This window comes from Schistocerca americana, chromosome 1 (assembly GCF_021461395.2).
Source record: "Schistocerca americana isolate TAMUIC-IGC-003095 chromosome 1, iqSchAmer2.1, whole genome shotgun sequence".
Taxonomy (NCBI): Eukaryota; Metazoa; Arthropoda; class Insecta; order Orthoptera; family Acrididae; genus Schistocerca; species Schistocerca americana.
This window is the reverse complement of record NC_060119.1, coordinates 105,204,798-105,230,953: the sequence shown is the minus strand read 5'-3', so window position 1 is coordinate 105,230,953 and position 26,156 is coordinate 105,204,798. Positions and strand designations below refer to the sequence as shown.

Sequence of the window (26,156 nt, the reverse complement as noted above, 5' to 3'; positions counted from 1 at the left end):
GCAAGAACACTAAACATAAACAGCACTAATGAACTCTGGTGGTTTCATTGACATCCAGCCATATCTTCTAGGTGCTTCCCTTTCTTTGTTAAGCAGTGTAATTCTCCATTACTAATTTACAGGTGTTAGTGGCACACCTTATAGTTTCACTTAGCTCTCACTTCTTGAACCGAATGAGGTGGTGTGGTGCAGTGGTTAAGATACTTGTCTCTCATTTGGAAAAACTGTCTTAAAGACCCATCTGTGGCCAGACAATTAGGTTTTTCTACAGTTTTTACTAAATCACTAGAGATAAATACCAAGGTGGTTGCTTTGCGATTTCTTGTCCTATCCACAACGCTGTTTAAAATGTTGACAGCAGACTTCATACCTCTTGGAGTACTAATTAACCAACATGACCACCTTCAGTAACCTCACCAATGGAATGTTTATCTTCCTTCATTCCACTTCCCACGACACACAGTTGGTGAATCTACTTACTTTAGTATTTTCTGTATCTTGTATTTTAATTGTATAACATTTGCTTCGGTCAGTGAATCACATTGGCGAGAAAAGAACGTTATGGCAGAATCTGAGCTAAAGAAGGAATCTGTTGGTAGGGCACAACATAAAACATTAATGAAAAGTCAATTTGGTTATTAGAGAAGTGTGAGTGGTGAAGAGCCGCATCAAACTGGTCAGCCTGAAGGTGACAGCAACAACTACTGCTGCTTCTGCTTCTACTACTGCTATTACTACTACAACCCTTCTTATTAAATGCTTTCAGATGTTACACATAACATATTATAAGCTTATGAATCCCACAGGAAACTGACTGCAGAATGTACAATACTTTAGGGCCAGTTTAAAAAGTAACCGCCTCTTGTGGTCACTAAAATAGATATTTGCTGTTTCTTGAAGTTCGTGGTCTGGGTGTGTATCTCTTATCTCCACCTGTAAGAAAGTCTTAGGCTCTTCATAATATCAGGCTGTGGTTGCCCGGATTAGTCAGATCCACTGAGTAATGTGACCAAAACAAAAATGAGCTTAGCAATGTGTTTATTCGGACCACAAATATGATGTAACTTTGACTCTGTGAAACCTGAGATGATACTAGCTTTGCCTGGGCTACCACCACTGTACCTCATATATATTTTGACAGTTGAAATATAAAAGAATTCATCATTTCAAACAGTAATTTTGAAGTCTTCAATTAAAAGTTGGTTAGTTTCCCAAAGAAAATTACAAAATCTGGATTTATAATTTGTCACAAACATTTCAGAGAAATAAACATACCAAATATTACAGTTATCATTGCCAAAATACATCAAATACCTTTCCATAACAATATTTGATTTACAAATGTTATTAACATGAATCGTGGCTCTTTATGTATATGTGAACCATAATTACAATCAGTTTTCTGTGTACAGATTTTGTAAATACGTTCTAACATTTGTTACACACATTTTCTGTAGAAACTACATGTCGTCATAATTTTGCTATATTCCATTAATTTTTAGACTCGGGTACCATAATTTCAATAATTCAGCCTACTAATGTAGGCCGGCCGGTGTGGCCGTGCGGTTCTAGGCGCTTCAGTCAGGAACCGCGTGACCACTACGGTCGCAGGTTTGAATCCTGCCTCGGGCATGGATGTGTGTGATGTCCTTAGGTTAGTTAGGTTTAAGTATTTCTAAGTTCTAGGGGACTGATGTCCACAGATGTTAAGTCCCATAGTGCTCAGAGCCATTTGAACCATTTTTTTACTAATGTAGTTTCAGGAGGACGTCGTTATCAGGAAAAAGAAAACTGGCGTTCTACGGATCGGAGCGTGGAATGTCAGATCCCTTAACCGGGCAGGTAGATTAGAAACTTTAAAAAGGGAAATGGATAGGTTAAAGTTAGATATAGTGGGAATTAGTGAGTTCGGTGGCAGGAGGAACAAGACTTTTGGTCAGGTGAATACAGGGTTTTAAACACAAAATCAAATAGGGGTAATGCAGGAGTAGGTTTAATAATGAATAAAAAAATAGGAGTGTGGGTAAGCTACTACAAACAGCATAGTGAACGCATTATTGTGGCCAAGATAGACACGAAGCTCATACCTTCTACAGTAGTACAAGTTTATATGCCAACTAGCTCTGCAGATGATGAAGAAATTGAAGAAATGTATGATGAGATAAAAGAAATTATTCAGGTAGTGAAGGGAGACGAAAATTTAATAGTCAGGGTGACTGGAATTCGAGAGTAGGAAAAGGGAGAGAGGGAAACATAGTAGGTGAATATGGATTGGGGCTAAGAAATGAAAGAGGAAACTGCCTGGTAGAGTTTTGCACAAAGCATAACTTAATCATACCTTACACTTAGTTCAAGAATCCTGAAAGAAGGTTGTACACATGGAAGAATTCTGGAGATACTAGAAGGTATCAGATAGATTTTGTAATGGTAAGACAGAGATTGAGGAACCAGGTTTTAAATTGTAAGACATTTCCAGGGGCAGATGTGGACTCTGACCACAATCTATTGGTTATGAACTGTACATTAAAACTGAAGAAACTGCAAAAAGGTGGGAATTTAAGGAGATGGGACCTGGATAAACTGAAAGAACCAGAGGTTGTACAGAGTTTCAGGGAGAGCATAAGGGAACAATTGACAGGAATGAGGAAAAGAAGTACAGTAGAAGAAGAATGTGTAGCTCTGAGGAATGAAGTAGTGAAGGCAGCAGAGGATCAAGTAGGTAAAAAGACAAGGGGTAGTAGAAATCCTTGGGTAACAGAAGTAATATTGAATTTAATTGATGAAAGGAGAAAATATAAAAATGCAGTAAATGAAACAGGCAAAAAGGAATACAAACGTCTCAAAAATGAGATCGACAGGAAGTGCGAAATGGCTAAGCAGGGATGGCTAGAGGACAAATGTAAGGATGTAGAGGCTTATCTCACTAGGGGTAAGATAGGTACTGCCTACAGGAAAATTAAAGAGACCTTTGGAGAAAAGAGAACCACTTGTATGAATATCAAGAGCTCAGATGGGAACCCAGTTCTAAGCAACGAAGGGACAGCAGAAAGGTGGAAGGAGTATATAGAGGGTCTATACAAGGGCAATGTACTTGAGGACAATATTATGGAAATGGGAGAGGATGTAGATGAAGATGAAATGGGAGATAGGATACTGCGTGAAAAGTTTGACAGAGCACTGAAAGACCTGAGTCGAAACAAGGCCCCGGGAGTTGACAACATTCCATTAGAACTACTGACGGCCTTGGGAGAGCCAGTCCTGACAGAACTCTACCATCTGGTGAGCAAGATGTATGAGACAGGCGAAATACCCTCAGACTTCAAGAAGAATATAATAATTCCAATCCCAAAGAAAAGGGGTGTTAACAGATGTGAAAATTACCGAACTATCAGTTAATAAGTCACAGCTGCCAAATACTAACGCGAATTCTTTACAGACGAATGGAAAAACTAGTAGAAGCCGACCTCGGGGAAGACCAGTTTGGATTCTGCAGAAATGTTGGAACACGAGAGGCAATACTGACTCTACGACTTATCTTAGAAAATAGATTAAGGACAGGCAAACCTACATTTCTAGCATTTGTAGACTTAGAGAAAGCTTTTGACAATGTTAACTGGAATGCTCTCTTTCAAATTCTAAAGGTGGCAGGGGTAAAATACAGGGAGCGAAAGGCTATTTACAATTTGTACAGAAAGCAGATGGCAGTTGTAAGAGTCGAGGGGCATGAAAGGGAAGCAGTGGTTGGGAAGGGAGTGAGACAGGGTTGTAGCCTGTCCCCGATGTTATTAAATCTGTATATTGAGCAAGCAGTAAAGGAAACAAAAGAAAAATTCGAAGTAGGTATTAAAATCCATGGAGAAGAAATAAAAACTTTGAAGTTCGCCGATGACATTGTAATTCTGTCTAAGACAGCAAAGGACTTGGAAGAGCAGTTGAATGGAATGGACAGTGTCTTGAAAGTAGGATATAAGATGAACATCAACAAAATCAAAACGAGGATAATGGAATGTAATCGAATTAAATCGGGTGATGCTGAGGGAAGTAGATTAGAAAATGAGACACTTAAAGTAGTAAAGGAGTTTTGCTATTTGGGGAGCAAAATAACTGATGATGGTCGAAGTAGAGAAGATATGAAATGTAGACTGGCAATGGCAAGGAAAGCGTTTCTGAAGAAGAAAAATTTGTTAACATCGAAGATAGACTGAAATGTAAGGAAGTCATTTCTGAAAGTTTTTGTATGGAGTGTAGTCATGTATGGAAGTGAAACATGGACGATAAATAGTTTGGACAAGAAGGAATAGAAGTTTTCGAAATGTGGTGCTACGGAAGAATGCTGAAGATTAGGTGGGTAGATCACATAATTAATGATGAAGTATTGAATAGAATTGGGGAGAAGAGGAGTATGTGGCACAACTTGACAAAAAAAAGGGACCGGTTAGTAGGACATGTTCTGAGGTATCAAGGGATCACAAATTTAGCATTGGAGGGTAGCGTGGAGGGTAAAAATCGTAGAGGGAGACCAAGAGATGAATACACTAAGCAGATTCAGAAAGATGTGGGTTGCAGTAAGTACTGGGAGATGAAAAAGCTAGCACAAGATAGGGTAGCATGGAGAGCTGCATCAAACCAGTCTCAGGACTGAAGACCACCACAACAACAACAACAGTTTCAGTGTGTATTTGTTAAGTTACATAAGTTTGCGTATGCATCGGAGATAGTATCGTACACTGCAATCTGGTCTGTATCTCACTCTTCATTACATATCGTCCCACTGTGTTACTTTTACAAGCTGTACCTATTGGTTGTTGGCTTCGACCCATGATGTTATCAAGATGTGGCACTTGGTGGCATACAGAAGATGAAAATTATTACGAAAAGAATTGATTGTTACTCACCATAAAGAATATATGTTGTGCTGAGTTGCAGGAAGGCACAGTGAAAATACTGTTTCACATTGAGCTTTCGGCCAAAGCCTTTTTCAGAAAAGAAAGTAAAACACAGATATAGTTTGCCCAGAGTGCCTTAGATAGTGGTCATGCATGCGTGAGGTATGCTGCTCATGTGAATGTGTGTGTGTTTTCCTTTCTTTTCTGGAGAAAGATGTGGCCAAAAACTCAGAGTGTAAAAGCCTTTTCATTGTGTTTGTCAGCAACACAACTTGTTATTTTTATGATGAGTAGCACTTTATCCTTTTCTAATTGTTGATATTCCAATGTGGACTTCCGTTGTTAAAACATGAAAATATTAATTTTGCTTCAAGTGGTACATAATTTTTCGAAATTTAGGTTGTTGTAACAGACTCATCTACAGCGTATCTCTGGGCCTAAGTTAGGTTAGAAGGTGACAGTTTGATTGAGAGTTTACAAAACCATACTGGTCTGTATTATAGTCTAGGATCCGGGTGAGGCTGAACACGACAGTTCATTGTGTGTTGGTGAAGCCAATACATGCGATCTCTTGAGAGTAACTGAAATACTTACTGTGATCAATATTTTAAGAATAACTGATTTGATGAGTGGTTAAATCCAGTATTTTGATAGATTGTGTTGCATTGTTATGTGGATCAATCATTCATGTCGCCCTAGTACAAGAGATGAGCTTGTAATAACTACATTATCAAGCAAGTATTACATGTGGATACAACTGAAAGACTGTATAGCAAACTGTCCTAGCTGTCAGAACTACTAGTTTGTCTATTTGCAGTGCTAAGAATCTTGCCTCCTAAAAGTTAGGTACTGGCCAGCAATTCTGTCTCATAATTTTACAGTTTTTGTCAGTGAATTTTCCTCTTGATACAATCAACATGAGTCTTTGTGACATTAAGATTTAAACTCTTTGCTAGGAACCAATTGCAGGCATTTTCATCTATGATAAGAGCTGTGTGTGGTAAGGTTGAGTTTGGACCCTTGATTAGTATGCTAGTGTCATTAGCATTTCGGATGAATCCTGTGGGACAATTTTAAGTGCCACTCCTTATGAGTTTTTATGTTTGTGTAAATATGCCACTTCAACAGTAATATTAAATCATAGAAATGTAAAAGAAACATTGCTCTAGCTCATGTCTTCTATCACAGCGACTACAGTTAAAATGATAAACATAAATTTGTACACTCCAATGCAGGATGACAGTATAAAATTACAATGATAGGAGTAGCACTTGAAAATGACACAATACTGAAATCAGCTGGTTGTGTAATATAAATGACAGTGATTGTATGACAACGAAGGTGAAATATGGAATTGTCTGTTAATATGTTTAGTCACTTAGATACATGCTAAAATTTGTAATAAACAGTTTTTTAGAGTGAGGATATTGCTGTCAGAACTGCATAAAGCACAAATGTAGGTTAAATCTAGTGTCATAGTATGTAATATGTTTTTTTGCAGCACTGAAACCTGAAAATACATGTATTACAAGTGTAACCTATACTTAGATCGTTTCAGGCCTGGAGCAATTTATGGCTTTGTTTCATAACAACTCATGAGACAATTTTAAATTAATGTGGAAATTGGATGCCTGATTCGTATTGATGATCACAAACATACATGCAACTATCTCTCTCCTTCCCACATTTTTTCAGAAAATTTAGGACTTAACTGATAAATCTGCTGTATCCTTAATTGTTCAGCGTCAGAGTTTGCACCGTATAGTAAGAGTTTTTTAGGGGCACGAGTGACAGAAATGCTGCAGATGATCCGAAGTTCATGTATTGATCTCACATACGGAAAAAGGTGAGTCAGGCTTCATAGTTTGGGAAAATCCATGAATCCAGAATTCTAGACTTCTGTTGGCACAAGCACACTACCCACAGGAAAAGAATACACAAAAGCACACAAAGAAAGTAATAGTGGGAGTTCATTCTGGACTTTAGCGAAAATTACTAGATGTATTGAGAGAGAACTAATCTGAAGGAAATAAGTAATAAATTAATGAGTCAGGAGAGTAATAGAGATGAGGGTGCAGGCGCAAGTGTGTGTCGCTTACTATGAAAGTGTCGGCATCTTGGTTGTAAGGTTGCAGAACTGATTCCGAATGCATGTTGTTAACAGTGATCATGTAAATTTCGAGCATCTTTTAGATATATATCCGGATCCCTGTTGTGAGTTTCCAGTATACATCTATCTTCAAGGTAATGAATTCAGCACATGTTGCTGCTAAAATGATAGAAGACTTACACACTAGTCTTCTCTATGAACTAAAACCGACCAACTTTGACCATGAACTGCTTCCAGGCAGGATTGAAGGCATGTCTTCATCTGTTTATTTCCTTATTCAGTGTGATTCCTCTGCAAAATGTAGTCCTTACTGCTGACCTTATAGGGTAGGAGGTGATAACCTCTCTTTGTGTTTGGTTGCTGAATGCTGCTAATCCAGAGATGCAGGAAAGAAGGTATTCTTCTATAGTGGGTAGTTGCCTTCTCCTTTTTTCCTTTGCTGTGAACATACTATCATGGAACCATTTTAATAAATTGATTTCTGGCTAACTCAAAATTATGCAGACTTTTCTCTTCATGTTGTTCATATCCTTGGTAACACTTCAGTCATTTTGAAATTGTGCCAAAAATTACTTTTGCAGGGGAAATTTTCCTATTAAATTTACCATCTCATTGATATGGAAATAATCGACCCATAATTGTGGGCATTTGGTTTGTAATCTCTTCTACATTTTAAATCTGTAGCTGGATTTAACATTAATGAAATATTTTGTAACTCCTTAGTGAGGGCTAGACAAAACAGTTGTTGGGACCTCAGTTCATGTGTGTCAGGGCTACAAAAGTTTCTTGTTCATGAACACACACACACACACACACAAATTTTGAAGCAATTAACACGGAAAGTTCATATAAACAGTGGAAATTCCAGCATGGACTGTAACAATGTAATGAAAAGGATATTTGCTACTCACCGTACAGAGGAGATGCTGAGTTGCAGAAGGGCAATACAAAAAGACATATGCACACAATCATGAAAATGCAACTCACACACACATGACCACAATCTCTGGCAGTTGGAGCCAGTCTGGCTCCAGGCCTTGTTGGGTGAAAGATAATTGTGTGACAATCTTTTTGTTGTACCTTTTTGCAACTCAGCATCTCCGCTGTATAGTGAGTAGCAGCTATCCTTTTCATTATATTTAAAAGCACATTGAAATTTTACATGATGATTTTAGGACTCTTTTAAGCTAATTTATCTGATACAAGTGATTTTACTCAGACACAAATAAAATGTTGGAAGTTGGCTTCTGTGTAAATAAACATGCTCTATGCACGTATTTTGCACTTCCAGTTGGCCAGTTTTGTGACACATTAATGCCATTATTTGTCATGATACAGTGAAAGTAGTTGAGAAGATGTATGCAAGTGTTTTGCATGAGGCAGTGCAATACTACTAAACACTGCAGACAAAGGCATGTGACATACTGACTTTTTTTCAGTCACTACTTGCTGATGCCAGCCATAGGAATTAAAAGCGAACTGCTGTCAATAAAGGATGTCTCAGTTCCCACCATCTCATACCAGACATCAATCAAAATTACTCTTCATTGGTGTTTTCAATTTGTACACACAACAAACATAATGAAATTACCTTTATAAGATCTGAATGTTGCGTTAGCCCAATAGTGAATCCCTTAATAGAGGTCACTTGCACCAGTGGCTGAAGTGTTAGTCTATGAAAGACACAGTCAGATACAGATAAATTCATTATTGAAGGTGACAGTGACCACAGTAGTCTACACTCACACATTCATAAGAAGAATGAGATCAGGTATGAAAACTGAGGAAATATTTATAATAATAATGTACACTTTAGATGGAAAAGAGAGTCCATTGAAGAGAGTGGTTTCACATAGTGGTGGGAGCAATGGAGTAAGATTATGTGGTTAGAGGCAATGTACTTACGAAATTAAGAGTTAAGCCAGTAGAGTCAATTTGCCAGCATCCCCCGACATCATTGAGGAGACAGCACTGCTGCAGATATAAATTCTCCCTTCCACTAAATGGTGGTAGGAGATATTGTTTCCATGTATATTTATTGCATCAATTGTAAACAATTATATTTTTTTAGCTCAGGTACAGTTCTGAATAAAAACTGTTCTAATTCCCAGTCTGAAAGAGCCAAATGGCAACAGGTAAAGTTTTATAATAAGACCGATCAAAATAGCAGGATGTTCTGTAGCCAACTTTACTGTCCCTATCAGTTATGGACATTTAAAATATCAGCTCAACATGATACTGATTTTATACCTTCATTTTATCATCTACTATGTCACACAAGTAAATTGAGGAGTGTAGATCTCACTTTAAAACTGTAAGGTGTTACAGTAAACCTGTTGCTGCTAAATTCAGATGCAATAAAAATCTGGTTTCTTCTTCCTGCATTTTTTATAGCATCCCATTTAACCCTCATGCTTAGAAACCTGATCCAGATGAAGGCTCCTGTTAGTATGGATCAACAATATTTTAATTATATATAGTGTTTAAAAATTTTGAATGTGCTATGGACATCAGTGTTCCCGTCACCTTTTTCATAAAAAAACTCTTTCTCCATGGGAAACTGCAAAAAAGTTTTGTGTGTGTGCAGTTCAGGTACATGCCATAGATTTTTCATGAAAACATTGGGATGAAATCATAACAGTGTTTCGTGTTAACATGTAAATTAATTACAAATCTCTTTAATATAACGGTTATACAGAAAGTATAATAGTTACAGGGTAGATAAATCAGAAGTTTGGCTGCAGTATGTTCAATGGGCCAGCTACTTAACCGTATTTAGCAGTTTTTTCATTTCCTTTTTAATGCTGCCATATCTCTCACATTAACTTGGCACTGGACATTTTTCGCTTTTGGATTCCTTTTCACGTGAGATTTCCGCTGATTGTATATTTTCTATAATGGTGAGTTTATTTATGAGTCGTACATCTTTCATTATTTTTAAAAATTTTCAGTTTAATATTGATTTTCACTTATGTTCTGCCAAATATTTTTATTGTATCACTTTGGTTCCTAGCAATATTATGCAAGCTCTTCACAGTGACACCTGAATTAATGCCCTAGCTAAATGCATTTCCGCACTACACCAATAGTCTATAACTACTAACAAAGCTAAATTGCAACAATCGTGTTCATGTACTTACAATGGTCGGGGCCAAGACACTGAGACAACGACATAACAGGCAAAACAGATACTGCAGACATGATCTATCCATTGTGGGATCAACCATTGTTCTTGCATTATTAGTCTCTTAGTTATTGTGATTCAGATCACAGATTTTGTCACACAAGGAAGTTTGACTGATGGGTGAATGGATGTGATTTGAGACTTTCTCGGCGTATTCCATTCGTGAAATCTTCTCGGGTGATCAGCCGAGTAAAGGCGTCGTCTTCTCGCAACGTTTCGAAGGGTTTCGTACCCATCATCTTCAAGCTTGAAGATGATGGGTACGAAACCCTTCGAAACGTTGCGAGAAGACGACGCCTTTACTCGGCTGATCACCCGAGAAGATTTCACGGGAGGGTGAATGGATGTTTTCATATCAGTGTTCTTGAACTCTGCCACTGCAATCAGCTATTCAAGTGATGACGAGAACACCTTTAAAAATAAGTGACACAATCATGATTCACAACTTCTTATGTAGTAGACTGTTTGATTTTCCGGTGAAGTGTCAGTGTTTGTGAAGTTGAAGACAACGTAACCTACTGGATTCTTCTGTGCAGTGCGCCATAAGCACCATAATGCCATTAGTTGCTGATTAAGTTAGTGTCTTGACACACAGGTCACAGGAAAGTAAATTTTAAGAACCTGCGTCTGTTTCTGCTGCAGGCATTAAAACATCAGCTTAGGATAGAGGAAGAAGATCAACTTCTATCTTGAGCTATTACAGTACCATCAGTCAGAGAAATTTGTTCACCTTACTAATGAATATTAAAAGGTGAATCCCATCCTTTAGTTTAAGTATTATGGAATCCTTGTAGAATGCACTAAGGATTAGACCTCTGGGAAAATAATTCCGTAAATGTAATTGGTTCAGTCTGGATGCCATCACAAACTATAACATTCTAATGTTTCTTATATTGTTAAAGAGGCCAATGACTGATTACAGTGACATTAAAAATCTTTTCTGGAACTGAAACAGTACTAACGTACACCACCTCAAAAGAGATAGACAAGACACAAAAAAACTGTGGGCCCGTTAGTTTCCTCATCGCTTCATATTCACCAAAAATATCACCAGCCACATAGAAAGCTCTTGTACTTTTAATCAAGCACCAAGAAAAGTTAGCTTTAGAAGTGGATATAGCACAATGAAAAATTTCTGAGTAGTGGACAAAGCTATAAAATGAAGCAGTGTGTATGAAGTACTTTCTCTTCTGGGATACATAGATTTTGAAGTAGCTTTTGACTTGGTTTCAACAACATGTATCCTAACACCCATAGAGAAGCAACATATTAATGCAACCTATGTTAATGTACTGAAGGATGTCTATGGATCAGTGCTACAACCTGTCTTGGACTTCACTGTAATTGAAAGCAAATCAAAATTAAAAGAGGAATCAAGCAAGGTGACTCCATGTCATTGAAATTGTTGCAGTGCAGATAAACTTCAACAGTGAGTGAACAAACTTAATAGAGGAAGTTTGAAGTAAATGTTAATATGTACTACTCTCAGACTAAAATGATGTATAACTAATCAACTGTAAATAAAATGACGCAGACAAACTATATATGGTATGTGGGAGAAGAATTTTGACCTATAGGTAAAGCCAGAGCCAACAAAGTAATACATGTGCATATTACATTATTATCTTTGCCTATGTGTTAAAGTCTTATGCTTGAAAGTGGCTTAATACTAAAACTGCAATTAAAAAATAAAACTCTTAACAGCTGAAAGCAAGATGAAATTCTTTAACAGATTTCTACAAGCTGGGGACCCATTCTACAAGAAAGTAAAAACAGTTCATTTCAAAAGACGCTAAGGTATGATTTTGTACTTTTTGTCTGATTTCTGCTTACATCTGGACGTGTCATCTGTATGCATATTTTCCAAGTATTCCGATGTGTGGTATTGATGATTTTCTCCAAATTACTCTCTGGCTTGCAACACTGCACATTTCTTGACATGTGATGCCGCGGCACTAATGTTTGTTTACATTTGAAATATCTGACCTATTTAAACTTTTAGACACACATGTGCATTGTGTCAATTATGTACATCGTATGCAAAGGACCTACCCCCATGAACCATGGACCTTGCCATTGGTGGCGAGGCTTGCGCGCCTCAGCGATACAGATGGCCCTACCGTAGGTGCAACCACAACTGAGGGGTATCTGTTGAGAGGCCAGACAAATGTGTGGTTCCTGAAGAGGCGCAGCAGCCTTTTCAGTAGTTGCAAGGGGAACAGTCTAGATGATTGACTGATCTGGACTTGCAACACTAACCAAAACGGCCTTGCTGTGCTGGTACTGCAAACGGCTGAAAGCAAGGGGAAACTACAGCCGTAATTTTCCAGAGGGCATGCAGCTTTACTGTATGGTTAAATGATGATGGCGTCCTCTTGGGTAAAATATTCCGTAGGTAAAATAGTCCCCCATTTGGATCTCCGGGCGGGGACTACTCAAGAGGATGTCGTTATCAGGAGAAAGAAAACTGGCGTTCTACGGATCGGAGCGTGGAATGTCAGATCCCTTAATCGGGCAGGTAGATTAGAAAATTTAAGAAGGGAAATGGGTAGGTTAAAGTTAGATATAGTGGGAATTAGTGAAGTTCGGTGGCAGGAGGAACAAGACTTTTGGTCATGTAAATACAGGGTTATAAATACAAAATCAAATAGAGGTAATGCAGGAGTAGGTTTAATAATGAATAAAAAAATAGGAGTGCGGGTAAGCTACTACAAACAGCATAGTGAACGCATTATTGTGGCCAAGATAGACACGAAGCCCACACCTACGACAGTAGTACAAATTTATATGCCAACTAGCTCTGCAGATGATGAAGAAATTGATGAAATGTATGATGAGATAAAAGAAATTATTCAGGTAGTGAAGGGAGACGAAAATTTAATAGTCATGGGTGACTGGAATTCGAGAGTAGGAAAAGGGAGAGAAGGAAACATAGTGGGTGAATATGGATTGGAGGAGAGAAATGAAAGAGGAAGCCGTCTGGTAGAATTTTGCACAGAGCACCACTTAATCATAGCTAACACTTGGTTCAAGAATCATAAAAGAAGGTTGTATACATGGAAGAATCCTGGAGATACTAGAAGGTATCAGATAGATTATATAATGGTAAGACAGAGATTTAGGAACAAGGTTTTAAATTGTAAGACATTTCCAGGGGCAGATGTGGACTCTGACCACAATCTATTGGTTATGAACTGTACATTAAAACTGAAGAATCTTCAAAAAGGTGGGAATTTAAGGAAATGGGCCCTGGATAAACTGAAAGAACCAGAGGTTGTACAGAGTTTCAGGGAGAGCATAAGGGAGCAATTGACAGGAATGGGGGAAAGAAATACAGTAGAAGAAGAATGGGTAGCTCTGAGGGATGAAATAGTGAAGGCAGCAGAGGATCAAGTAGGTAAAAAGATGAGGGCTAGTAGAAATCCTTGGGTAACAGAAGAAATACTGAATTTAATTGATGAAAGGAGAAAATATAAAAATGCAGTAAATGAAACAGGCAAAAAGGAATACAAACGTCTCAAAAATGAGATCGACAGGAAGTGCAAAATGGCTAAGCAGGGATGGCTAGGGGACAAATGTAAGGATGTAGAGGCTTATCTCACTGGGGGTAAGATAGATACTGCCTACAGGAAAATTAAAGAGACCTTTGGAGAAAAGAGAACCACTTGTATGAATATCAAGAGCTCAGATGGGAACCCAGTTCTAAGCAAAGAAGGGAAAGCAGAAAGGTGGAAGGAGTATATAGAGGATCTATACAAGGGCGATGTACTTGAGGACAATGTTATGGAAATGGAAGAGGATGAAGATGAAATGGGAGATACGATACCGCGTGAAGAGTTTGACAGAGCACTGAAAGACCTGAGTTGACAACATTCCATTAGAACTACTGACAGCCTTGGGAGAGCAAGTCCTGACAGAACTCTACCATCTGGTGAGCAAGATGTATGAGACAGGCGAAATACCCTCGGACTTCAAGAAGAATATAATAATTCCAATCCCAAAGAAAGCAGGTGTTGACAGATGTGAAAATTACCGAACTATCAGTTAATAAGTCACAGCTGCCAAATACTAACGCGAGTTCTCTACAGACGAATGGAAAAACTAGTAGAAGCCGACCTCGGGGAAGACCAGTTTGGATTCCGCAGAAATGTTGGAACACGAGAGGCAATACTGACTCTACGACTTATCTTAGAAAATAGATTAAGGAAAGGCAAACCTACATTTCTAGCATTTGTAGACGTAGAGAAAGCTTTTGACAATGTTAACTGGAATGCTCTCTTTCAAATTCTAAAGGTGGCAGGGGTAAAATACAGGGAGCGAAAGGCTATTTACAATTTGTACAGAAAGCAGATGGCAGTTGTAAGAGTCGAGGGGCATGAAAGGGAAGCAGTGGTTGGGAAGGGAGTGAGACAGGGTTGTAGCCTGTCCCCGATGTTATTCAATCTGTATATTGAGCAAGCAGTAAAAGAAACAAAAGAAAAAATTCGAAGTAGGTATTAAAGCCCACGGAGAAGAAATAAAAACATTGAGGTTCGCCGATGACATTTTAATTCTGTCAGAGACAGCAAAGGACTTGGAAGAGCAGTTGAACGGAATGGACAGTGTCTTGAATGGAGGATATAAGATGAACATCAACAAAAACAAAACGAGCATAATGGAATGTAGTCGAATTAAGTCGGGTGATGCTGAGGGAATTAGATTAGGAAATGAGACACTTAAAGTAGTAAAGGAGTTTTGCTATTTGGGGAGCAAAATAACTGATAATGGTCGAAGTAGAGAGGATATAAAATGTAGACTGGCAATGGCAAGGAAAGCGTTTTTGAAGAAGAGGAATTTATTAACATCGAGTATAGATTTAAGTGTCAGGAAGTCGTTTCTGAAAGTAATTGTATGGAGTGTAGCCATGTATGGAAGTGAGACATGGACGATAAATAGTTTGGACAAGAAGAGCTGTATCAAACCAGTCTCAGGACTGAAGACAACAACAACAACAACAACAACAATGCAAAGGAAATTCACATAAAGTTATGTAATTTTAGTCTGTTGTTGTTTGGCATATTTCTCACGTGTTTATTTTCTCTGGAAATTGTTGGGTCTCTCCAGTAGTTTGTAATGTGAGTTCCTTTATGAGATGTCTGCTCCCTTACCACTACTTCACTTCATTTGTTATTTGATTTGTTCTGCAAAGCATTCCGTGTGTGAATTTCAGTATTTAGTTTCTGTGTGTTTTCTATAGTTCCTTACCACAGTCACCTGAAAAATGCAATTTTCTTTGTTAGTCTTCGTTCATAAATCAGATTTTTATGTGGATTGATCATTATTTGCTATGAAAACATATTTTTTATGGGCAATCTTAGTTATAACATTGGCCCATAAAATAAGCAATCATGATGTATCTGAACAATTAAATAATTGTTCAAACCATGTGTTTTTTAATCATTGGCAGATGCATGTTATTATCCACGACCTTTTCATCTTTCAACAAGAGAGAATCTAATTGTTAAGATTACTTGTTTTGTTCAATGCAAACTAAATTAGTTTTGTTTGCAAAATGTTTTAAAAAGTGTTATTAAGCTGGTGACAGTCTTTTGTATTATAATCAGATGCATATTCTTTATTCAGAAAGAGTCACTTTGAGGTCTAGCTTGAGTGCATTTGAAAGTTAAGATTCAAACTAGAACCTATCATGCATGGGCTTAACTCTGGGGAAGCAGTGCCATTCAAAAGAGAACTTTTTCAAAGATGTAAAGTGTATTAAAGAGGATATGAATTGTAGATTGTTTTGTGCACATTTACACATTTGAGAACTGTAAACTAACTTGTTTCAGATGGAGGGGAGAGTGGTCTTGCACAGAATGATTATGAAGCATCTGTTGCAACACTGAAATCCCTTGCAGCTACACTGGATGCAGACTGTGTCCTATTAAGGGAACGTAAAGTGGAGAAAGGACTTACAGGCCAGTACCTTGTAAGAAGGCGAATAGATCAGCAGGACTTCTTGGAAATACGGTATATTAAGTCTTACATCCTTGGTCTGGAAAATTCTCCATTGCTGTGTTATGTATTAGAAGCAAGGCCAATTAAACTTTACACTCTCTCAAGAGACCACTGTTGTCCAGCAGAGTAATGTCATCTCTGAGTAACTGTGATGAAGTTTTAATTTTGGAGCCACTAAGACCATATGAGCATGACTTCATTCCATTTTTCAGCATAAAATCTCAGCAGGAACATTGGTCACAAGTCCTGTGATGGGCATTATTGATGCAAGGGAGTTTGGGGAGGGGCATATTTTCAAGGTAACACACCAACAAACATATGTAGGTGCATTTGTCCCGTATTTTCTTTCTGTTTATCCGATGTTGGCTGCCAATATGTAATGAAAACTAGCTACATTCAGTATGTGTTAATGTGCAACTCCACACTGCTTGAGCAGAATGCTTAGAGAGTGGATTGCTCATTCTGGTTGTATCTGTATTAGGGCACTGTGTCTGTGTGGGGAAGCTGCATGTGCAGCACTCATTCCCTTTCACTTGCTTTCCTTGCGGCTTGCCCTCATGCGGCTGGCAGTTCTTTTTATTGCCTTGTGGATGAGTAATTGATGAGTGTGAACTGACAAGGGTAAATCTCCCACCAACTGAGGGAACATTCAGAGGTGTACAAATTCTCCTTTGCGTGACCCGTTTAGCTTGCTGCACCTGATGACAGGTTGCACTATTGATCCACTTTGACTACAGAATAGCCACCTCATTCATCATAACAGTGGATGCAACAGAATGAACAAACCAAACTTAAAGGAGACGGACATAAATTAAGAATTGGGGATTATATCCCCGACAGGAAAGAGAGCCCAAATCCAGAAGGGAAATGTTATTGTGGGTTTATGAGGCAGCCTCAAGTAAATTGGCAGGTGTTTCACAATGCAAATTGTGTAAAAAGTTACTAAACACCCATTTGTGAATCTTGAGTGTGTTACGACACGTTTGTAAATTTGACCAGCAGTTTCCTCTCTCCATAAATATTTTGAAAGAGGACAAAGACTTAGTGACTGAAAAGCATATGGAAATGTGTGCTAAGGACTTGAGGCCATTTAGTGGTATATAGGCTTTCTGAATTGAGAGTATACATTGATTGAAATAGGCTCAGTGGATATTAAAAACCATGTTCTTGTGGGTAAGCAACTTAGTGCAAAGAAAGCTTAGTATGAAAGAAAAGTTTCTTGTTTCAGATATGTACTTTTTAGATTAACATGATATGAAAAACAGACTTCATGTTTGCTAAAATGCATTTTGTGAATTTAGAATTAACTATTTTGTCCACATAGAATGAATTCAGTGAACCCATAACACACACCCTGGAAAAAGTAATTAAAATTGGTGTAGGTGAGGTCATATTTGGCTGGAACCCACAAAGGTTTCAGAAAGTAGACTTCTGAAACCTCATTTCAGTTGGTGTTGGAGTACAGTAGGCACCTTCCAGTTCTTAGGTACAAATGATCTTGACTTGCAGAGGTGTTTCTGCATACTGCAGAAAACAGTATTACAGGTGACCTGATGATGGTTCAAATGGAGAGTAACCAATACTAGTCGAAAGAGGATGAAGTTGCAGAGAAAACAGTTCATATCGAAATATATAAATAAGCCAGAAATATGCCGGAGAGGAGAAAAAGGTCAAATAAAATCCACCACTTCCTCGACTACAAGTACCTAAAGTGAATATATCTTTCATTGAGACACACCTCGCAATACTTGGATAAAAAAGACTTGTCATCATCTTACGAAACCTACTCATAACACTACAATAAAAGCGTGCAGAATCAACTGCTATGTAGTGTAGTGCAGTGGGAAGACAGGGAAGCAAACAAGACTCCTGTAGCCTGCTTGGGTTGGGCGTAGCTTGGCTTGGATGGGAATAGAGCAGACTACCCCTTCTGGTGATAACGTGCGTCAGCTTGTCTGCTTGGCTAACAGGCAAACGTGGGCAGGTTAAAAGCAAAATGTGTACACCTCAGGCTACATCCCAATGTAGCACTAAGTGTAATAGTGAATAATGGAAGTGTATTGTGTGTGATCAGTCTATGACTATGCAACTTAGGTGTGAGCCAGCACTGAGCTGTATGGTTGCCACTTGACGATATGTGCTGACCATACTGCTATTTCATTAGATGAGGTACTATTGGTCATTGGCAAATCTTTGGTGACCTGTATGAAGCTGATATGTTCTCCATCTCACCCTACAGCTGAGTGAAGAGAATGCGATTCTACCACGAACTTGTAGCCCTCTAATTTGTATGATGCAGTGATTGGAGAATCTAAAACCAAAGACAAAATTAGACTTGACAGACATTTCACAACCTTTCGAATCCTTTTTTGTATTTGGTTTCAGTATGTTTCATGGGAGCATGAATATTCTCTTGTTTATTGCCCACTTAATTTTATTTTATCTCAGTCACCACTGTATTAAATAACACTGCTGCTGAACGGAGGGAAGATTCAGCACTGCTGAAAACCATAGAAGCCTTGAAGATGGAAGGAACCCTCCAAAGAAGGTTTCCAGTTAATAATCAGACCATTCCCAGCTATCCTGAAGTCCTTCCGCAATGTTCCAATGTCTGGTCATCTACGGCTTACGAAGACTGTATATAGATCTCTACCAATCTGTTAGACAGTATGTGAGCCATTGTAAGGAATGTTAGTGACAAAAATTGCTTCAGGGCAACTGATACCAAAACCACTTGCAGCATCATCATTCCACCAGCTGAGAAGCGACCTCTTGGGGATGCCCTGAAATCATCAAACGAGGGTCGATGGACAGTAGTCTGCACTGATTCTCTCACCCACTATGCTGTTGCCAAAGCTATGCCGATTGCCAAAGCTCCAGAAATTGTGAAGTTCCATACGTAACACATCATTGTGACAACTGGACAATACCCAGAATGACTGTGTAAAACACTTCACTGTGATTGAAGAAGAAGACAGCTAGCTGGCAAATGGTCCCTGGACACCCACGAGAAGGATTGAGAGCACTACAACACCAAGGACCAGTCAGTGAGATACAGTCTCATAAACGTGGTATGAATTTTTATGTCTGTGGAGAAAATGGAACTATCAGAAAAGTAACTAAAATACTACTTTGAGCCGTATTGTGTCCTTTGTTGCTTGTTGGACATCTCATATGTAGTCATTGATTATGACCTGTCATTGAGAAGACAAAAGCACATAGGCATCATCCGTATCTTCTGTATGCAACCCCACTACAGTCTTGAGGCACAGTTAAGTAATTATTGTTGAAGGAAACGGAAGAGCCATTCAGTGATCATGAAGGTTTGACCGGGTGAGGTGGCACAGTCATTAGCACCGTGGATTTGCATTCGGGAGGACAGTGGTTTAAATCCATGTCCGACATGGCCAATTTCCATCCCCGTCTCTGAATCATTCTGAGCTTGTGCTCCACCTCTAATGACCTCAATGTCTGTTGAACGTTTTCCTTCCTGCCTCCTTCATGAAGTTTTGATGGGAGGCACTTCTTTTGATTGCTATCATAGCCAAGAGGATGTAAAAACATGAGAAGAACATGAGGGTCTTTCAGCACTACCATACAGAGGATGCCTGACAAGATCTAGATTCAGGGTGCTGTAATTGGCTCCAGTGAGAACTTCTGAAACACAGGGCCACTGTTCCTCCAGGAGCCAGAACAGTGGTGTGGGGTGTGCTGTATGCAATGTGGAGTAGCAGGTGGTGTTGCCTGTTCAAATATTGTCACCAGGAAATATTTGTTATTTAGTATTTATCATTTTTCGTTCCGAGAATTTTTTATTTTGCAATGTTTGCATATTCTGGAATATTCAATGTTCATATAAATAACAGCACTCTCTGTTAAGGGGGAACTATGATCCAATGAGACAGAAATGGTATCTTGTCATCCTAGCTCATCTGTGGCCAACTGTTCTGCGTTTTCCATTGTGCTCACCAACACTTTTTCACCTAGGATTTGTGAAGACCATACAGAACCGGATAGGAACCAATCTTCTGGAGAGGTTCCTAATGTCATTAGTTGGGAAGAGACGGGTAATAGGGGACTGACTGTCTCACCCACTATGTTATCGCCAAACATGTGCTGACTGCCAAAGCTCTGGAAATTGCCAAGTTGATAGGAGAAGACATCATTTTGAAGCAACAATACGAGAGAAGGAAAGTTGCTACTCACCATATAGTGGAGACATAGAGTAAATATCTCTGGAGTGAGCATTCACATGCGCAGGACAGATTTTGTGTTGTCAACATACATTGCCGGCCTGGTCACGTGTTCTTGGGATGTCATGTGTTTGTCCGTATAGTACCCTGTATATTTAGAATGTCACTACATCCCTAGTACAGACGGATTCTTTTCGTACGTGTCGTGGATTATTTATATATGTTGCGCAGACATTTTAACAGTATCCACTTGATACCGGGAATAAACCAGCTATGTATCTTTTAAGAGCAAGTGATATTGCATTCTGCTTCTTTGCGATAGGTGTCACAGTTCAGATGCACTCGATTTTTGGTAGTTTTCGGTATGATACAGCACTTTATAGTATTACAGAGCCTGACGCACATTTTTGCAGCGATAGTCTTGCAAAACGACTTGACAGTACGCTAGTACTTTTGCAAGTGTCCGAAAACACCGAATTTGCCACACATTAGCGATTATATCCCTGCTAATTCGTCCTTTTTTTCTGCTATTTCTGCGTATTTATTTTCTCGTTTTTACGACCTAAAGCACAATGTTTCTTACTGGTGATACTTTGAAGTAGTTATTTAAAGCATTTTACATACTTGCTCCCAGTTTATTAAATAAATAGTAGACTGAGTAAGAAGAGGGGAAAAAAAGGCGATCGGAGAATGAATGTACTGTAAAGCAAATACAGTTGGTCATGTAACAGTCAACCCATAGAACACGATTAAGGGAAGTGGAATTGACTCAAATGAAAAAGTTTGGGGACATGTTTACTAATATTTTACGCTTCTTAATCAAATGGTGAAGAAAATAAAATGAAGGTAAAATACACCAAAGAATGTGTACTTCGATTAGCTACCTTCAGCCACATGCGTGCAAATTTTTCTCTGTCTAAACATTCCTCTTCGCAGTGTTTTGAACATACTTTGGAAAATTTGTGGGGACAAAATTACTCCTCCTTATTTTCTGGAGCCACATCTTTACTAAAATATAAATGACAAATAATCATTCTCCATGTCCTAGACACACTTAACATGGTCTCCTACTGTAACTTTGTAGGAAACAAAAAGGTTTGGACACACATTATACAAAGACAATTACAGACTTGTTTATTGGCCACAGTTTGTCGGTGGCCATTCATGCGGACAGACAGCTTGTTGGTTGTCATGCCTACATAGAATGCAGCACAGTGGTTACAGCTTAGCTTGTAAATCACGTCCAGAAGACTATATCATTGGTTGTAGCTGAAAGTTAAATAATAGATGATATTGTTTAAAAGAAAATTGGACCAAAAGAGGTGAAAAAATTGAAGACAAATTAGGATTGCAGAAGATTAAGCTTTGCGGAACAAAAAAAGAAATGTTAGAAAGAGAGATAGAGATTTTGTTGTAAAAGGCATTGAGAATGAAGGAGAAGATCGAAGGGGAAATAAATTATGGCATAGTGAAGAGTGAGAGTCAAATACTTGGGAGAGAATCAGTTCCTATATTTAGATTTTGGAATTAATGGGACCTTGAAAAGGGTGTGGGAGAGGGGTCAAACAGTATCCAGATTTCTACAACAAAGAGAGGCCCTATAAATTCAAAAGCACAAAAAGAACTTTTATCAGAAAAGAAGAAGGTTTGAAATTATGCAAGTTGTAGACCTTAGTGCTAAATAAACCAACAGGACCAACTGTTCTACATTATATGTTCCATAACACATGTTAGTGTGAATCTGCTATCTTAGGCAGGGGTTTGATGACTTCATGAATTGACCATTGCATGGGTACGTATAAGCAGCTCGGCATGCTGCAGTGTTGTAGGTTTGAAACTGTTGTGTGAGTCTTTATGGCCTCTGACGTTGTCTCCAGCATTGGAAAATGAAACATTAGACATAAATTAATGGCCAAAAGTACTGTAAACAATTCAAATACATTTGACACTGAAAATAATAGGCAAAAGAGCAGGAATAATTGAAACACGCTTTCTTTTTCTCTAGAAATGACAAACAAAGTAATTAAAAAAGTGTCAACTCATCAAATAAATCTAATCTCATGTGCACAAACAGGTTCAGTGTGTTGGCGGGAAACAGCAATAAGTCTGTAAACATTGAAAGTGAACATTCCAGCCAACTTGAAACTCAAAACAAAATATAAACTTGTAAATTTAATGTCGGCAGTAATCACAAACAGCATACAAAGAAATGCAAAGTTATTTCTGCAGTCGACAGCCATAGCAGAAAACTAGCTAGCATTGTATGTGATGTGAATATGGGCTTTTGTGCAACTGGCATCATGCCACCTGGCATGAGGATGAAAAGTGTTAATGGCATTGTCTTTGGAACATAGGAATATACTGAAGGGCAGTGAATTTGTGCTTGTGTGACTGGTATAAATGACATAGAACATAAAGAATCCAAAACATGTGTAGCAGGTATGAAGAATTTGTTGATATGAATGAGATGAAACACACATTTGTGACTATACCACAGAGATCTGACGTGATCTTTAATTCACATGTAAACTAAGAGAGCCATAAAATCATTATCAAAATCAGATTACTATGCTCCACTTGTGCAAAATGCAATGTGGTGGGTACTAGTAGACTCGAAAAAATTTGCACACTGAACATTATGAGCATGTAAAAATTTTCTGTGCCAGGAGGTAAACAAAATTATAAAACTGCAGCAAACTAATTCATTCAGATAATTGTGCTGCTCTAGATCACCAAGTGAAAATAAACAAGCATGCAAGACTCAGTGAAATCAAAATGCACTTCTGTACCAATATTCTTCTTCTTCATATTAATGTAAAACCTTGATTTACATACCTGAATCATATATTACCAGAATATGCCTTGAAGGCACATTTGAAGTGTTAATACACACACATAACTTGTGATTGTCTCAGTTTTTTGTACTCCAAGCTCTGATGAGATAGCATTTGTAGAAAAAAATTACCACTTTAATGTTGCAGTTGTCAAAATTTAAACAGCATAAAATTGTTGATGTACAGTAGGTGATATTAATGTGGATATAATAATGCAAAGAGAAAAATGTGATTCACATGGTTAATTCTCCAAAGTCATTGAACTATTACTGTCTCAATGAAAAACACATTGGACTGAATACATGGTTTAATAACATAATTAGTAATGTACATAGATACTCTCTTGAATGTCATGTTATAGAAATAAGAATATCAGACCGTGCAGGGCTGTGGCTTCAGATAGAAAATTCAGCTCTCAGTACCACAGAAAGACAAGTGACGTACAGAATTGTAGATAAATCTATTGTAAACAATATGATAGATTAGTTAAAAGAAATGGATTGGTCTCATGTAAAGGATAATGATAAAACAATTGATGAATGCTTTTCAATTTTTGTGGCAGAGATCAAATGCATGCCCCACTGTAACCAAAAGATGTACTAATATTATACATAAGCAGCATCATATCAACAAGTGCTACACTCCACAAGTAATCAAAATCAGGATATTATTATTTATTCTGAGAGGTAAGCCTCATGGAAGTGATAGGGACAAGGAAAATTATGTAAATATGAAAAAACTGTACAGATGATGATGATGATGATGATGATGATTTGTTTGTGGGGCACACAACTGTGCGGTCATCAGTACAAAGTCCCAATTTTTACACAGTCCAATTTTTTTTTTACACAGTCTGATCTAGCCACTGTCATGGATGATGATGAAGATGAAGATGAATATGAAGATGAAGAAGAAGAAGAAGAAGAAGAAGAAATGATGACAACAAAAACACCCAATCCCCACACAGAGAAAATCCCCAGCCAGACTGGGAATTGAATCCTGGACCCCGTGTTCCATAGGCGGCAGTGCTAACCACTAGACTACGAGCTGCGAACAAACTCTACAGATCTGAAATAAAAAATGCTAAGTGCAGTGCAAGTGATATGTTGTTTGAAGTCCTAACAATAAATGTAAAGCAGGGTGGAAGGTAATTAAAAGGAAAATTAATAATATCAGTAAAGAAAATACACTACTGGCCATCAAAATTGCTACACCAAGAAGAAATGCAGATGATAAACGGGTATTCATTGGACAAATATATTATACTAGAACTGACATGTGATTACATTTTCATGCAATTTGGGTGCATAGATCCTGAGAAATCAGTACCCAGAACAACCACCTCTGGTCGTAATAACGGCCTTGATATGCCTGGGCATTGAGTCAAACAGAGCTTGGATGCCGTTTACAGGTACAGCTGCCCATGCAGCTTCAACACCGTACCACAATTCATCAAGAGTAGTGACTGGCGTATTCTGACGAGCTAATTGCTTGGCCACCATTGACCAGACATTTTCAGTTGGTGAGAGATCTGGAGAAGGTCTGGCCAGGGCAGCAGTCGAACTTTTTCTGTATCCAGAAAGGACCGTACATGACCTGCAACATGCGGTCGTGCATTATCCTGCTGGAATGTAGGTTTTCGCAGGGATCGAATGAAGGGTAGAGCCACAGGTAGTAACACATCTGAAATGTAATGTCCACTGTTCAAAGTGCCGTCAATGCGAACAAGAGGTGACCGAGACGTGTAACCAATGGCACCGCATACCATCACGCCGGGTGATATGCCAGAATGGCAATGACGAGTACACGCTTCCAATGTGCGTTCACCGCGATGTCGCCAAACACAGATGCGACCAACATGATGCTGTAAGCAGAACCTGGATTCATCCGAAAAAAAGACGTTTTGCCATTCGTGCACCCAGGTTTGTTGTTGAATACACCACCGCAGCCTCTCCTGTCTGTGATGCAGTGTCAAGGGTAACCGCAGTCATGATCTCCGAGCTGATAGTCCATGCTGCTGCAAACTTCGTTGAACTGTTCGTGCTGATGGTTGTTGTCTTGCAAACGTCCCCATCTGTTGACTCAGGGATTGAGAACTGGCTTCACGATCCGTTACAGCCATGCGGATAAGATGCCTGTCATCTCGACTGCTAGTGATACGAGGCTGTTGTGATCCAGCACGGCGTTCCGTATTACCCTCATGAACCCACCGATTCCATATTCTGCTAACAGTCATTGGATCTCGACCAACTCGAGCAGCAATGTCGTGATACGATAAACCGCAATTGGGATAGGCTACAATCCGACCTTTATCAAAGTCGGAAACGTGATGGTATGGATTTCTCATCCTTACACGAGGCATCACAACAACGTTTCACCAGGCAACGGCGGTCAACTGCTGTTTGTGTATGAGAAATCGGTTGGAAACTTTCCTCATGTCAGCATGTTGTAGGTGTCACCACTGGCGCCAACCTTGTGTGAATGCTCTGAAAAGCTAATCATTTGCGTATCACAGCATCTTCTTCATGTTGGTTAATTTTTGTGTCTGTAGCATGTCATCTTTGTGGTGTAGCAATTTTAATGGCCAATTGTGTAATATGCCTGTTGACTGTGATACTCTCATTGAATATTTTATAAATATTGCCAGCACCACGATTCCACTCAATAATTCTACATTAGATGCAGAAGCCCTCCTTACTTATGCAAAACAGACAAGAAGTGAGGAATTACTTGGATATTAATCACTTTAAATGACATTTACAAATTGGTAAACAAACTAAGCAGTCCTACTTTGTATTCAGTAATCTCATTTCCCATATATACTATAAATGCAAGAATTTGTGTGTATGTTTGTTACTGCATCAGGCTAAAACGGATGGACAGATTTGGATAAAATTTGACGTGGGCATAGCTTATACCCTGGATTAACATACTGTGTGATACAAAGTATGT

The 26,156-nt window shown here is 38.6% G+C and overlaps 1 protein-coding gene across 2 annotated transcripts in view; it reads left to right on the top strand.

Annotated features, from left to right (window-relative positions):
* LOC124549316 (GTP-binding protein 1) overlaps positions 1–26,156 on the top strand; it is a 152,985-nt gene that overhangs the window by 23,372 nt on the left and 103,457 nt on the right. For both annotated transcript variants that reach the window (XM_047125236.1, XM_047125237.1), the window contains exon 4: positions 16,009–16,189. In XM_047125236.1, the coding sequence (XP_046981192.1) occupies positions 16,009–16,189 (181 nt within the window). The remainder of the gene's footprint in view (positions 1–16,008; positions 16,190–26,156) is intronic.